This window comes from Bos indicus x Bos taurus, chromosome 2 (genome assembly GCF_003369695.1).
Source record: "Bos indicus x Bos taurus breed Angus x Brahman F1 hybrid chromosome 2, Bos_hybrid_MaternalHap_v2.0, whole genome shotgun sequence".
NCBI classification, from domain to species: domain Eukaryota; kingdom Metazoa; phylum Chordata; class Mammalia; order Artiodactyla; family Bovidae; genus Bos; species Bos indicus x Bos taurus.
In genome coordinates, this window is record NC_040077.1 from 133,053,130 (window position 1) to 133,066,833 (window position 13,704).

At 52.0% G+C, this 13,704-nt stretch overlaps 1 protein-coding gene across 1 annotated transcript; it reads right to left on the reverse strand.

The window, feature by feature from the left end:
- Positions 1-1,870: 1,870 nt before the first annotated feature.
- On the reverse strand, positions 1,871-13,682 carry LOC113900493 (aflatoxin B1 aldehyde reductase member 3; the record flags this gene model as incomplete). Its single annotated transcript, XM_027554326.1, has 7 exons — positions 1,871-4,641; positions 7,485-7,614; positions 8,184-8,283; positions 8,502-8,598; positions 9,447-9,551; positions 9,719-9,906; positions 13,382-13,682. Coding segments are annotated over 7 exons (1,083 nt in total), but the record flags the coding sequence as incomplete, so codon positions are not given.
- Between the last annotated feature and the right edge of the window lie 22 nt (positions 13,683-13,704).

Below are 13,704 nucleotides of genomic sequence, written 5' to 3' on the forward strand. Positions count from 1 at the left end.
AACCTCAGAAATGCAGATGACACCACCCTTATGGCAGAAAGTGAAGAGGAACTAAAAAGCCTCTTGATGAAAGTGAAAGAGGAGAGTGAAAAAGTTGCCTTAAAGCTCAACATTCAGAAAATGAAGATCATGGCATCCGGTCCCATCACTTCATGGGAAATAGATGGGGAAACAGTGCAAACAGTGTCAGACTTTATTCTTTTGGGCTCCAAAATCACTGCAGATGGTGACTGCAGCCATGAACTTAAAAGACGCTTGCTCCTTGGAAGGAAAGTTATGACCAACCTAGTTAGCATATTCAAAAGCAGAGACATTACTTTGCCAACAAAGGTCTGTCTAGCCAAGGCTATGGTTTTTCCAGTGATCATGTATGGATGTGAGAGTTGGACTATAAAGAAAGCTGAGCGCTGAAGAATTGATGCTTTTGAACTGTGGTGTTGGAGAAGACTCTTGAGAGTCCCTTGGACTGCAAGGAGATGCAACCAGTCCATTCTGAAGGAGATCAGCCCTGGGATTTCTTTGGAAGGAATGATGCTAAAGCTGAAACTCCAGTACTTTGGCCACCTCATGCGAAGAGTTGACTCATTGGAAAAGACTCTGATGCTGGGAGGGATTGGGGGCAGGAGGAGAAGGGGATGACAGAGGATGAGATGGCTGGATGGTATCACTGACTCGATGGACATGAGTTTGGGTGAACTCTGGAGATGGTGATGGACAGGGAGGCCTGGCGTGCTGCGATTCATGGGGTCGCAAAGTCGGACACGACTGAGCGACTGAACTGAACTGAGATCACTTTCACATCTTTTTTTTTTTTTCACTTTAGGAGCCTCTTTTCACATTTAGATGTTTATCTGATAACCTTATACAGAGATTTACCAGAATTTCCGGTTACACTGTGCTCTTCTCAGGCCATGACAGTGTGAGTGTTTATCCTTCATGTCTGGGGACCAGGAGCTAAGAATTTGTTTTATAGGAGTTGGGAAATGCTTTATTCAACTCCTCCATCTGTTCTTTTTCAGATTCTTTTCTCTTATAGGTTATTACAAAACACAAAGTGCAGCTCCCTGTATACTGTAGGTCCTTTCCGACGATCTGTTCCATACGTGGCAGCGTGTATGTATTAATCCCAGACTCCTAGTTTATCCCCCCTGCCTTTCCCCTTTGGTAACCATAAGTTACCAAAAGTACCGTAAGCGTACATTTTCTCCCCTGTAAGTGGTGCTGCTACAATTCCTGGACTTCGAAGGCTTTGGAATATCTGCTGTCCCCCTTAATGCTTTCTGCTGAAGTTACGGAGGCAATCCCTAGGTATCATGAATGCTTCTAACCATCACATCACACAAACACATCACACACACACAGCTGCACCTCACACAAACAATTCTGTGGAGTCCTGCCCCAAGGCCACAGCTGTGAGGCCTTGTACCAAGGCCACAGATACGGAGGCCAGAACCAAGGTCACATCTGAAGCTGACTGAGCCCCTTTGTAACTGTTGCCAAAAGCCCCGCTGATCATCAGCAGCAGGCCTCCTGACCCCATATGAGGCAGAAGTGCCCACCCCTACTCACCCTATAGCTCTCAGACTCCGAACCACTGGAACACAGGTTCAGTTCCTGGTCCAGAAAGAGTCCATATGCCGAGGAGCAGCCGAGCCCATGGGCGGCAACTAGGGAGCCCACTGCTGAAGCCTGTGTGGCCTAGAGCCGTACCCTGCATCGAGAGAAGTCACTGCAGGGAGGCCCAAGCGCCTCGGCGAAGAACAACCCCCACCACCTGCAACCAGAGAAAACCCTGTGCAGCAACGAAGGCCCAGCACAGCCAAAAACAATTACAGTTCTTTAAAAAAGAACACGTCACAAAGCATAGTGCTTTTGTTTTTAGTGTATTCAGCGTTGTACAACCATCACAATCAAATTTAAAGCATTTTCATCACCCCCAGAAGAAACATCACCTACTCAAGGCACATTAGTTTGAGTAAACTCTGGGAGATAGTGAAAGACAGGGAAGCCCGGCGTGCTGCAGTCCACGGGGTCGCAGAGTCAGACACGACTTAGCAACTGAACAGCAAAAGAAACCTGTACTCATTAACAGTTAATCTCCAGTTCCTCCATTTTCATCACCCCCAAAGGAAACCTGTATTCATTAGCAGCTCATCTCCAACCCATCTCGCAGCCCCAGGGAACCACAAGTCTAGTTTTTGTCTCTAGTAGATTTCCCCATTCTAGACATGCCACAAAAATCAGATCATATAATATGGGACCTTTTGGAACTGTCATCTTTCACTTTGGGTATCACCTTCAGGGTTCTGTTAGGGAAATTAAAAGGGAGGTAGTCTTGTTCAGGCTCCAGAAGCAGGAGACCAGGCCTCTGACTTGCTTCTGACCTGCATGGACACTGCAGGATTCTGTGCCCGCCTGCAAGCACAGCAAGTCAGGCAGCGCTTTAGGGAAGAAGGGGAGGAGGTCTTGGAATCTCTTAAGCCCCTGAAGGCCTGGCCACGCCCCCGGGTCTAAGAAGTCCCACGGCTCACAAAGGAGACAAACAGCGTTGTAAAAGGAAAACCGGAGCTGCGCTTTGCGTGTCGGTTTGCGCCCTGGAATTATAAGCGGGGCCCCGAAACCGCAATCTGAAGTCTCGCCTGTGGGATGGACTCGCTGCCTGGGACCCTGTCCCAGCTGAGACTCCATATTGCTGTTAACAGGGGACTTTGCAGCAGCGGTCAAGTCGGGATGTTGGTCAGCCCAATTCGGTGATATGCGTAGAGTTACTTTCTTTACTGTTTCTATTTCAGTAACTGTATATTGAAATTAAGACAAATAATTACAAAAAATCAAAATTGCTTATGTGCAACAACTGATTTGCTGACAAAACTTTTGAACTTAAAATGTAAGTAAAGCTTACAGCGAAACAGGTTCACCCATATTACAGGCATTTCATCACTTCACTGGCTGAGTGACGTTCCCTGGTACGGACGTGCCACTTTTAACTTATGCGTTCATCAGCTGTTGGACTGTTTGGACGAGTTCTGCTTTCACACTATTATGGATGTATTTCTGGACTCTCCAGTGTGCTCCATCAGTCTATGTGTCTGTCCTTAGGCCAGTCCCATGCTGTGTTTTTATTTCTGTAGCTTCGTAGTAAGCTCTGATATCAGGGACTGGAGGACTTTGCTCTTGCTTGTTTTGGCAATTCTGTATCCCTTGAATTTCAAATGTGAATTTAAAAATAATTTTGTCAGTGTCTGTAAGAAAAAATCTAGCAGGGTTTTGATAGAAATTGAATTGAATCTTCTTAGGTCAATTTCAGATTTTGTCATCTTAAGCAACTCAGTTTTGGGGTGGCTTGCTGGGCAACAGTGGCTGATCACACAAGCAGGGTGACTACCCCATTTGGGGAAGCATTCATTTTATTACAAAGGAAAGTTCCAAATAATCAAACTGTATCTGCAGTGTCTCCTTCTAGATGGCAAGCAGGGCCTTTCTTTGGACTAAGGAGCCTCTGATTGGTGGCTATGGCTGCATTTCCAAGTTGAGCCCCTGTCGTCACTTGAGCGACGGGTTCCGGTGCTGCCTGCTCCTGCTGCTTGGCTCACATCCCTCGCCCAGGGCGTGATGTTCTAACAGAAACAACCAGACCTCGGATTTCATTTCTTCTCCAGCCTTGGGTGCCTCCTACTTGGAGCAGGGATTTGCTGAGGGAAACTGGGGTCCTGGCTGCCCAGGCCCGTGCTAACAGAGGGAGGTGCAGCAGCAGAGCTGAGAATCTGTGGATGAGCAGACGACAGGAGGCTTCAGCTAGTAGTAAAGGCACTGCTTCTGTTTTTAGAGGGGTGGGCCCCGCAGTATGTGGGGTCTTCACTTCCCAAGCAGGAATTGAACCTGCACCCCCTGCGCAGAGTCTTAACCACTGGACCTCCAGAAAGTCCCACTTTTCTCCCTTTTTTTAAAGCCACCGATGAAACAACTGCGTTAAAATGTCCCACAGCATCTTGGGGGTTTTTATCCTTTTTGGAAGGTTTTTGTCCAAATTATTCCCTTTCTGAGTATTCAGTGAGATAATTCAGAGAGAAAATCCATGTCAGGGTGGACAGCCCTCTTTCCCTCTGACACTTGGGCACGTGAGGGCCGCCTGCAGCCACCCCCGCACCCCGCCGCCTCTGCCCCGAGGTGGCTCCAGCTCGCAGGTCCACCCCTCAGGCAGGAAGGCCCAGGCAGGGAGGGGACAAGTCCCAGCAGCTGAGGAGAGAAGCCTGCGGGGTCCGCTCATGACTGGGCTACAGGCAGGTTTAGTGTTGGCTTTATTCAGATGCGAAATGCCCAAGGGGCTCAGCCCAAGGTGAGGCAGCGGCTGGAAAAATAACCGTGGATCCAGACGATGGAGAAAGACCACGCGAAGTCAGCTTAAGGCAGAGACCGGCCAGGGAGAGAGCAGAAGAGGCGACAGAACAGAAACCTTCGGCGCCTGATCCGGGTAGGAGCCTAGCGGAAGTAGTTGGGACAATCGTGGGCGACCAGGCGCCAGGCCTGGTCAAAGGCCTGCACGACGGCCGGCTCCAGGGCCCCTTCCTCAGTGGCCGCCAAGTTCTCTTCCAGCTGCTCCAGGCTGGACATGCCCAGGATGACCGCGTCCCCGTGGGCGCCCTGCGAGGGGAGACGGCCAGACGTCACACACTGATGCCCCGCAGAGACCCCGTCACACACCCCCGCCCAGCCCCGCCCCTGCCAAGGCCTGGGGTTGGGCATACTCTTTGCACCCTACACAGTGAGACAGTTCATTCTCAGGTAGAGTGATAAGAAGTCCAGGTCCCCAGCGAGGAGAAAGGGGTCTGGGGCTTTCAGCAGGAGAAAAGGACAAACTTTTTTTCACATTCCTTAGTCTTAGTCACATTAGACCTTAGTTTCTTTAAGCCCAGAGCTAGTGATTACACAGCAGAACAACTCATCGGAAGCTCTGTACTAAGGCAAAGAACGCTCAGACTCCCGCACAACTGCACTCGTCTCACACGCTAGTGAAGTAATGCTCAAAATGCTCCAAGCCAGGCTTCAGCGATACGTGAACCATGAAATTCCGGATGTGCAAGCTGGTTTTAGAAAAGGCAGAGGAACCAGAGATCAAACTGCCAACATCTGCTGGGTCATCGAAAAGCAAGAGAGTTCCCCAAAACATCTATTTCTGCTTTATTGACTATGCCAAAGCCTTTGACTGTGTGGATCACAATCAACTGTGGAAAATTCTGAAAGAGATGGGAATACCAGACCACCTGACCTGCCTCTTGAGAAACCTATATGCAGGTCAGGAAGCAACAGTTAGAACTGGACATGGAACAACAGACTGGTTCCAAATAGGAAAAGGAGTATGTCAAGGCTGTATATGGTCACCCTGCTTATTTAACTTATATGCAGAGTACATCATGAGAAATGCTGTACTGGAAGAAACACAAGCTGGAATCAAGATTGCCGGGAGAAATATCAATCACCTCAGATACGCAGATGACAACCACCCTTATGGCAGAAAGTGAAGAGGAACTAAAGAGCCTCTTGATGAAAGTGAAAGAGGACAGTGAAAAAGTTGGCTTAAAGCTCAACATTCAGAAAACGAAGATCATGGCATCTGGTCCCATCACTTCATGGGAAATAGATGGGGAAACAGTGTCAGACTTTATTCTTTTGGGCTCCAAAATCACTGCAGATGGTGACCGTAGCTATGAAATTAAATGATGCTTGCTCCTTGGAAGGAAAGTTATGACCAACCTAGATAGCATATTAAAAAGCAGAGACATTACTTTGCCAACAAAGGTCCGTCTAGTCAAGGCTATGGTTTTTCCAGTAGTCATGTGTGGATGTGAGAGTTGGACTATAAAGAAAGCTGAGCGCTGAAGAATTGATGCTTTTGAACTGTGGTGTTAGAGAAGACTCTTGAGAGTCCTTTGGACTGCAAGGAGATCCAATCAGTCCATCCTAAAGGAGATCAGTCCTGAGTGTTCGTTGGAAGGAGTGCTGCTGAAGCTGAAGCTCCAATAATTGGTTACCTGATGCGAAGAAGTGACTCATTTGAAAAGACCCTGATGCTGGGAAAGATTGAAGGCAGAAGGAGAAGGGGACGACAGAGGATGAGATGGTTGGATGGCATCACCGACTCAATGGACATGAGTTTGGGTAAAGTCCGGGAGCTGGCGATGGACAGGGAGGCCTGGCGTGCTGCAGTCCGTGAGGTCGCAAAGAGTCGGACACTACTGAGCGACTGAACTGAAGTGAAGTGAAATGATATCACTCAGTCGTGTCCAACTCTTTGCCACCCCATGGACTGTAACCTACCACCCTCCTCCATCCATAGGATTTTCCAGCCAAGACTACTGGAGTGGGTTGCCATATCCTTCTCCAGAGGATCTTCCCGACCCAGGGATCGAACCCCAGTCTTCCTCATTGTAGGCAGATGCTTTACCGTCTGAGCCACCAGGGAAGGATTGTATAACAACAAGGTATCTTGCTGGAGGACATGTTTCTCCTTTTGAGAAAAACCTTCTGACTAATCCTGTTTATGTGAAGTGGGAGTGGGTCTGCTAAGACCTTTCTGTTGTTAATGTATGTTGTGGGAGTGGGTCTGGTAAAAGTATATAAGGCCTCAATAAAACTAGCGAATGGGGCACTCTCTAACCCTTTCTGATGTCTGTGTCAGAAGCTTTCTTTGTCATTTCTCACTGTAATAAACTTCTGCTACACAAAGGCTGTGAGTGATCAAGACTGGTCCCTGGTCCCTAAGCTAAGTCTTCTTCTTCGGAGATCAGGAAGCCAACATCGTTCACCATAAGCGATCAATAGTTGTACAAAGCACTTCGGTGCCTTCAACATTCGTAACTATGTGACCCGAATCCTCTCTTCTTTCCTCTGCTGCCACGATGTTCGTCCTCGTTCAGACCTCAGTTCAGAGCCCGGTTCTGCCACTCAGCAGCTGTGCGAACCTGGTTTAGCTTTGTAAGCCCGGAGTCTCAGATCTCAGTTTTCACCATGCTTATGGGAATGAGAAATTATACAAAGCTCCTAACTCCCATTTACTGAAAACCTGCTGTATACATGCCGGAGACTATGCAACTGTGTACAGCTGCAGCTGGAGAAAAGCATTAGCCAGGAAGACAGGGGACACCAAAGAGAGGGAACCCCCACTACTCCAGAGGAACAAGACCAGCGGGATGTAGATCAAGTCCGTGACTATAACTGTCTCTCCCGTTCACAGCTGTTTGCTCATTGGTAAAACTGGAATATCCCACTTCATCAGGCCTAAGCAATCGTTCAATCCATGCTTGTAAAGCCCTCACGACAGGGCCTGGTTCTTCGGCAGCTACCCAGAAGAACAGGAAGGCTGCCTGAGAACTGGACCAGAGAGAGATTTCAGAGGGAAAAACGACTTAGAAATCATGCTGGCTCCTCAAAGAGAGCAGGGGCAGGGCGTCCAGGGATATTGTGGGGGGTGCGGGGGGACAGGTTACCTGGAGCTGGGAGTGGTGGTACATCCACCGGAGGGCGGCTGAGGTCATGCTGGGGGCGCTGGTGCCATACGCAGCCTGAAGGGCCTTCTCCACCAGGGCGATGCCCTTGAAGTGGTGCTCCTTCCAGTAGCTGGACAGGAGGGGACGGTAGCACGGGGTCAGGACCACAGGGTCACACAGGGGGCCACTGCCTAAGAGTCCACCCAGGGAGCCCCTGTAGCACGGAGGGGCCAGGGTCCCCTCAAGCAGGGGGTCTCCTGCTTTTTTGGGCAACAGAACCACCCAGGACGCTGGCTCCCTCACCAGAGACTTCAAGGATGTCTCTACTCTTAAGAATTCAAACCTGCCCTTACTTTACCTGGAGTAACAGGAAGCCAGGACAGGGGCACAGCCCGGCCCCAGGCCTCCTGTTCCTCCACCCGGAGCCCTGTCTTTCCCCCTTGGCAGGTGATCAGCACTTCTTAGGCATGAGTTACGATTTGGAAGGTTGGCCATAAGGCCCAGGGGTCGGCATTCCTCACGGAGGTCCCAAGAAAACAAAACGAAGCCTTACAGAGGGTTTCCTAATTCCTCCAGGAATCAAGAGAGCTAGGTCCAGGCAGCGAGGGAAGGCCTTGAAAGGAAAGCAGCCCCAAGGACTCCCCATTTTCAGACTATGGGGACCCTCCGGCCCCGCCCGTCCTGACGCCCCCAGCTCACCGATTCCTGTAGACCTCTGCCCAGCTGTTCCCAAAGAAGCGGCCCAAGGGCTGTTTCCCGTCCTTGTCCTCATACTGGTACCTGCCGGTCAGCAGGCCTCCTGCGGGAAGGCTGCAGTCAGACCCCCAGGCACTGCCCCCAGAGCCCGCCTGGACCAGAAGTGGGGGTGATGGCGGGGGAACCAGGACGGGCGGAGGTCCTGGCAAAGCCCTCCCCTTCCCAGGTCTGGGGCCAGGCTTCTCCCGGGTCAGGAAGGGGCAGAAACGGTGTCAGGAAGGCCCTCCCGCCCAGGGGAGCCTGTGCCCGCACAGCCCGTACCAGCCAGAGGGTTGTAGGCGTAGAACCGCAGTCCGAAGTGTCGGAGGCAGGGCAGGAGCTCCGTCTCCACCTGCCGGGTGGTGGCGTTGTACATGCCCTGTGGGCAGAAGGGCCAGCTGAGCGGGGCCTGGCCGGGGAGCCCCAGCCTGCTCTCAAAGTCTTCGGTCAAGACCCCCAGGACTCCACATGGTTTCCAAAGTCACTACTGGTGGACGGGGAGATGGTGCTGGGCCCCAGGAAGGGCCGGCGGCCTGGCTCTGCCATCCCACACACATCTGCAGGCACCAACCGTGGGCTGGACCCTGAGCTCTCAAACACACGTGGATCTGGTGAGCTCTCTGCTTCAAGAGATGTCAGAGTCGAGTTAAAAACAAAGCGGAGTGGACTCTCCTGATGGTTCAGTGGTTAAGAATCCACCTTGCAATGCACCGGACCCGAGTCTGATCCCTGGTTGGGCAACTAAGCCTGAGAGCCGCAACTAGAGAGTCCGTGGGACACAATGCAAGATCCGTATGAGGCAGCTAAGATCCGAGGCAGCCAAACAAACAAACAAAAAAGACAGAACAGATGATCACATAGAGGCGGCTTCTGTGATCACGGCGGATTCTCAGAAATGCTCGCTCAATGCATAAAGGTGGGGTCTGGGGACTGGAGGACCCACTGGGCTGTCGGGAAAGGCCTCCAGAGGAAGAGGTATCTAAGTGATGCCCGGGCACTCCTGCCAGGGGGAAGGGGGAGGCGAGTTCGGGCTGACCGCAGAGCCAGAAGCAGGCAGGAAGAGGGGCTAGGGCCTGAGGGCGGGCGCCCGTGGTCCGCCTGATGGCCCCCCGGGGGTCGTCTACAGGCTGGGAGCAGGGGAGTGGCTGCTCTGGAGAGGGCAGGGGGTGCAAGAGGACCTGGGGTCGCAGGTGCCCTGGAGACGGGCCTCTGCAGACCGGGCCTCACCTGGTACACGGTGGGCAGGATCCAGCCGTTGCTCCTGCACAGGGTACAGATCTCGGCCACCTCCCAGGCGGCATAGTTGGACAGGCCGAGCTCCACGAACTTGCCCTGCGGGGGAGAGGCCACGGTCAGACTCCCCCGCAGCCCAGAACGCCAGTCCCGGGGATTGGGACCCTGGGCGTGGGGTCCGTCCCCTGCTCTGCTCTGGGGCAGCCCCGGAGCCTCTGCTCTCCGGGCACCGACAGGCCAGGCTGGGGAGTCGGGGCCGCCCTCACCTCCTGGTGCAGCTGGTGGCAGGCGCGCAGCGTCTCCTCCACGGGGGTGCCGTGGTCCGGCAGGTGCAGGTAAAACAGGTCCACGCAGGGGCACTGCAGCCGCTGGAGGGACGTCTCCAGCTGGGACCGGAGGCTGTCGGGCTTCAGGGAGTTTTCTTCCAATGGATTGGCCTTGGTAGCAATTTTTACTTTGGGATGAGAAAAATAGAAGTTCAGGTCAACTTAGCAATCATTGGAGAGGATCTAGGGTTAATGGTTAAGAGGCAGGCCTGGGTTCATACCTCAGCTCTGCCAATACCAGCTCTATGACCTTGACCAAATTATTCAACCTCTCTGAGCCCCACACCAGTATTCTTGCCCGGAAAATCTCAGGGACAGAGAAGCCTGGCAGGCTACAGTCCCTGGGATCACAAAGAGCTGGACATGACTGAGCACGCACATGCGTGTGTGTGCACACACCACACAAACACACACAGAGTCTCAATTTTCTCAACTGTAAATTGAGAGTGTTAATGGTACTGTTTGGTTGGGAGGCCCTGAGGATTGATCACAACTTTCACACACTTGCTCATCATGAGTTGCTAACGTTATCACTACAGTGACTACTTACCAGACAGCTAGGTGTGCCATGCCTGGCACTTCGGGTTGGAAGATGAATGCCAACCCTGGATCTCTGCCCTCAAGGACCCACAGTCTAAGGGGGCACCACAGAGTAAGTGAGGTCAGGACACGCAGGGGCAGGGGAGAGGAGCCCTGAGAATTCAGGGAAGGCTTTCCAAGGCTTTGCATCTCCAAGAGGAGTCAAAGGCTACCCTGGGGCAAGAACATGGCTTTGAGGAGTCATGCCTGCGATCCCACGGACCTAAAATACCAGGTCTCGGGGTACATGAGACAAGAGAAGGGGCCACAGACCAGAGACATGCAAAGGGCCCTGAGGGCACCCCTTAGGGGACCACAGGGCGACTCCGAACACTTCCAGCCAGCAAGCTAAGGGGTCAGCTTTGCAGTTTTGAACGATGACTCCGAATGAAACACAAAGAGCCTCGGGCACAGGTCTGGAAACAGGGAAAATGGCAAGGAGACTGTGGCAGGAATTCAGGAAAGAGAAGCAAGAGGCCTCAACTGGGGGCCCAGGGAAGGATTATATTTCTGTCAGAGAAGCATCCAACTGAGAAAAGGCCAGTGTCGTGCTACCTGTGTGACTCAGGAAGGAGTTAAATACCTTTCTCCTCATCAGATGAGCAAGCTAACGGCTGAGAAGAAAGCCCTTTCTGCGCTGTTTACTCTTAGAAAGTCACCTCAGCAGGCCAGACCCCTTGAGATGGGAGAGATCAGGCTGGAGGGCTGAAGGCCTACTCATTTGGAATTTTCCATTCCACCACCTCCTCCTCTTTGGCCCACACCCCTTCTTGACATTAACTTCAAATCTGAGATTTAAGAACTCTAGCCCAGCTGGTTCCAGCCTAAAGGAGGGAAGAGGAGGTGCTGCAGAAGAAAAGTAATCAGAAATAAGACCAATGTAAATGCCTATGACAGATTAATGGATAAACAAATGTGGTATGTATATACAATGGGATATTCCTCAGCCATCAGAAAAGAGTGAAATGATGCCGTTTACAATAACATGGAAGGACCTAGAAATTGTCATACTAAGTAAAGTAAGTTAGAGAAAGACAAATATGATACCGCTTACATGTGAAATCTAAAAAAAATTATATAAATGAATATATTTACAAAGCAGAAATAGACTCACGGACAGAAAACAAACTTATGGTTACCAAAGAGGGAAGGGGGTGATAAATTAGGAGTTTGGGATTAACATATACAATAATATATAGAAAATGGGGATTCCCAGGTGGCTTAGTGGTAAAGAATCCACCGGCCAATGTAGGGGACACAGGTTTGATCCCTGGATCAGGAAGATCCCCTGGAAAAGGAATGGCAACCCACTCCAGTATTCTCGCCAGGAAGATCCCAGGGGTAGAGGAAGGAGCCTGGAGGCTATAGTCCATGGGGTTGCAAAGAGCTGGACACAATTTAATGATGGAGCAAGCAATATTTATAAAATAGATAGCCAACAAGGACCTACTGTAAAGCAAAGGAACTACACTCAATATCTTATAATAATCTATGATGGAAAAGAATCTGAAATATATATATATATATATATATATATATATATATATAACTAAATCCCTTTGCTGTACACCTGAAGTTAACTCAACATTGTAAATCAACTACACTTCAATTAAAATTAAAAAAAATAATAAGACCAGAATTGTCATGCGAGGCAGCCAAGTGACCTAGAAAGAGTGCGGCTCTGAGACCCATGCATGTTCTCGTCTTGTTCCAGATCTACCCTGCCGTGAATCATTTCTCCCTGAGACACCCCAGAGTGAAAGGCGGCACAGGCTGCTAACGGCATCTACTGTTACTACAACCACACGACCACCAACAGTATCAGCCAGTGCTGCTGAGCCCTCAGTATGTGCCTGCCTGGCACATAGTAAGCACTTCAGATGGCATCAGACTGGTGGGGGACCTTCCCCTGGGCCCATACAATAACCTCCGCTTGGCTCCACTGCCTGCTCCAGTACCCTCAGCACTGCCAAACCTCATTGCCTTTGCACATTCACTGCTCACACCCACTGCCAGGAAAGCCCTTTCTCCTCTTCTGGAAAAGTGTCAGTTCAAGGTCTGATGTTCCCTTTTCTGAGCATTCTTCTTTGGCCCTTTCTGGGAAGGGGTCCCTCTTCTGGGCTCCCCAGCTCTCTCTAGACTCTGAGCTCCCTGGATTGGGTGACTGTCGATTCCTCTTCTATGGCTTCAGACAGAGGCTGGCACAGATGTGGCAGTTAGACAGGGTTCCTCCCCCACACCCGTATCCCAGCTAATGCTGATAGCTCCTGTTGCTCCCAGGAGTGAAGTGGAAAAGTTAAAGTGTTAGGCACTCACTCCTGTCCCACTCTTTGCCACCCCATGAACTGTAGCCTGCCAGGCTTCTCTGTCCACAGGGACTCTCCAGGTAAGAACACTGGAGTGGGTTGCCATGCCCTTCTCCAGGGAAATCTTCCCAACCCAGGGATAGAACCCAGGTCTCTGTATTGCGGGCAAATTCTTTACCATCTGGGGCACCAGCGAAGCCCTGGTGAAGTGGGAGACACTGCGGACAGAACCGCGCAGCCAGGGCTCCAGGGAGGAGGTAAGGGCTCAGAGCAATGAGGAAGCCGGTCCCCGCTGGTTCCAAAGACTGATCTGCAACGGTGCCAGGGAGTGCCAGGGCAATAAGGGCAGGACTCCTGCAGATCGCAGATCGGACCGTAAGGGGCACCTGCGGGGGAGGGGAAAGGGGGAAGGGGGGCTGCCAAGCGCCAGATTCCGTTTTCAGGGCCCCCTGAGAGGGGCTAGTCAAGTCATTCCAGGCTCTGCCACTGTCGGGACGTTACTGAGAGGGAGGGAAAATGAGAGGAAAAGTCAAGACCAAGTGTCTGGCTGTCCGGGCTGAAGTGGAAGGGCGCTGGGAAGCGGGGGTTTCACAGAGCTGCGGGGAGGCCAGGGGAGGTGGGCGTCCCAGCAAGGTGGACAAGGCGGTCGATCCCAGCCGCGGCCAGTGCATGGCTCGGGGGCGGTCACGGTGCTGAGGTCCGGGGGGCCAGGCGTTACCTTTGCAGCCGCTGCCGCCCAGCCCGAGCCCCAGGCCGCCCAGGATGCTCTCGGACTGGCCGTCGGCGTACACGAAGGCCGTGTCGATCTCGGTGTGGCCGCGCTCCAGGAAGGCGCGCACGGCCGCAGCGCTACTGGGCACGTCCATGCGGCGCCCCATTTCCATGGCGCCCAAGACAGTGGCAGGCCGGGTCGGGACACCCCGTGGGTACGACTGTGGCTGGGCCATGGCAAGGGGATGGGCAACGCAGCCGCCCCGAAGCCGAACGCACCTGAAAACAACGAGGTCAGGGCGGGCGCTTTAAGGAGAGGTGGGCCACGCC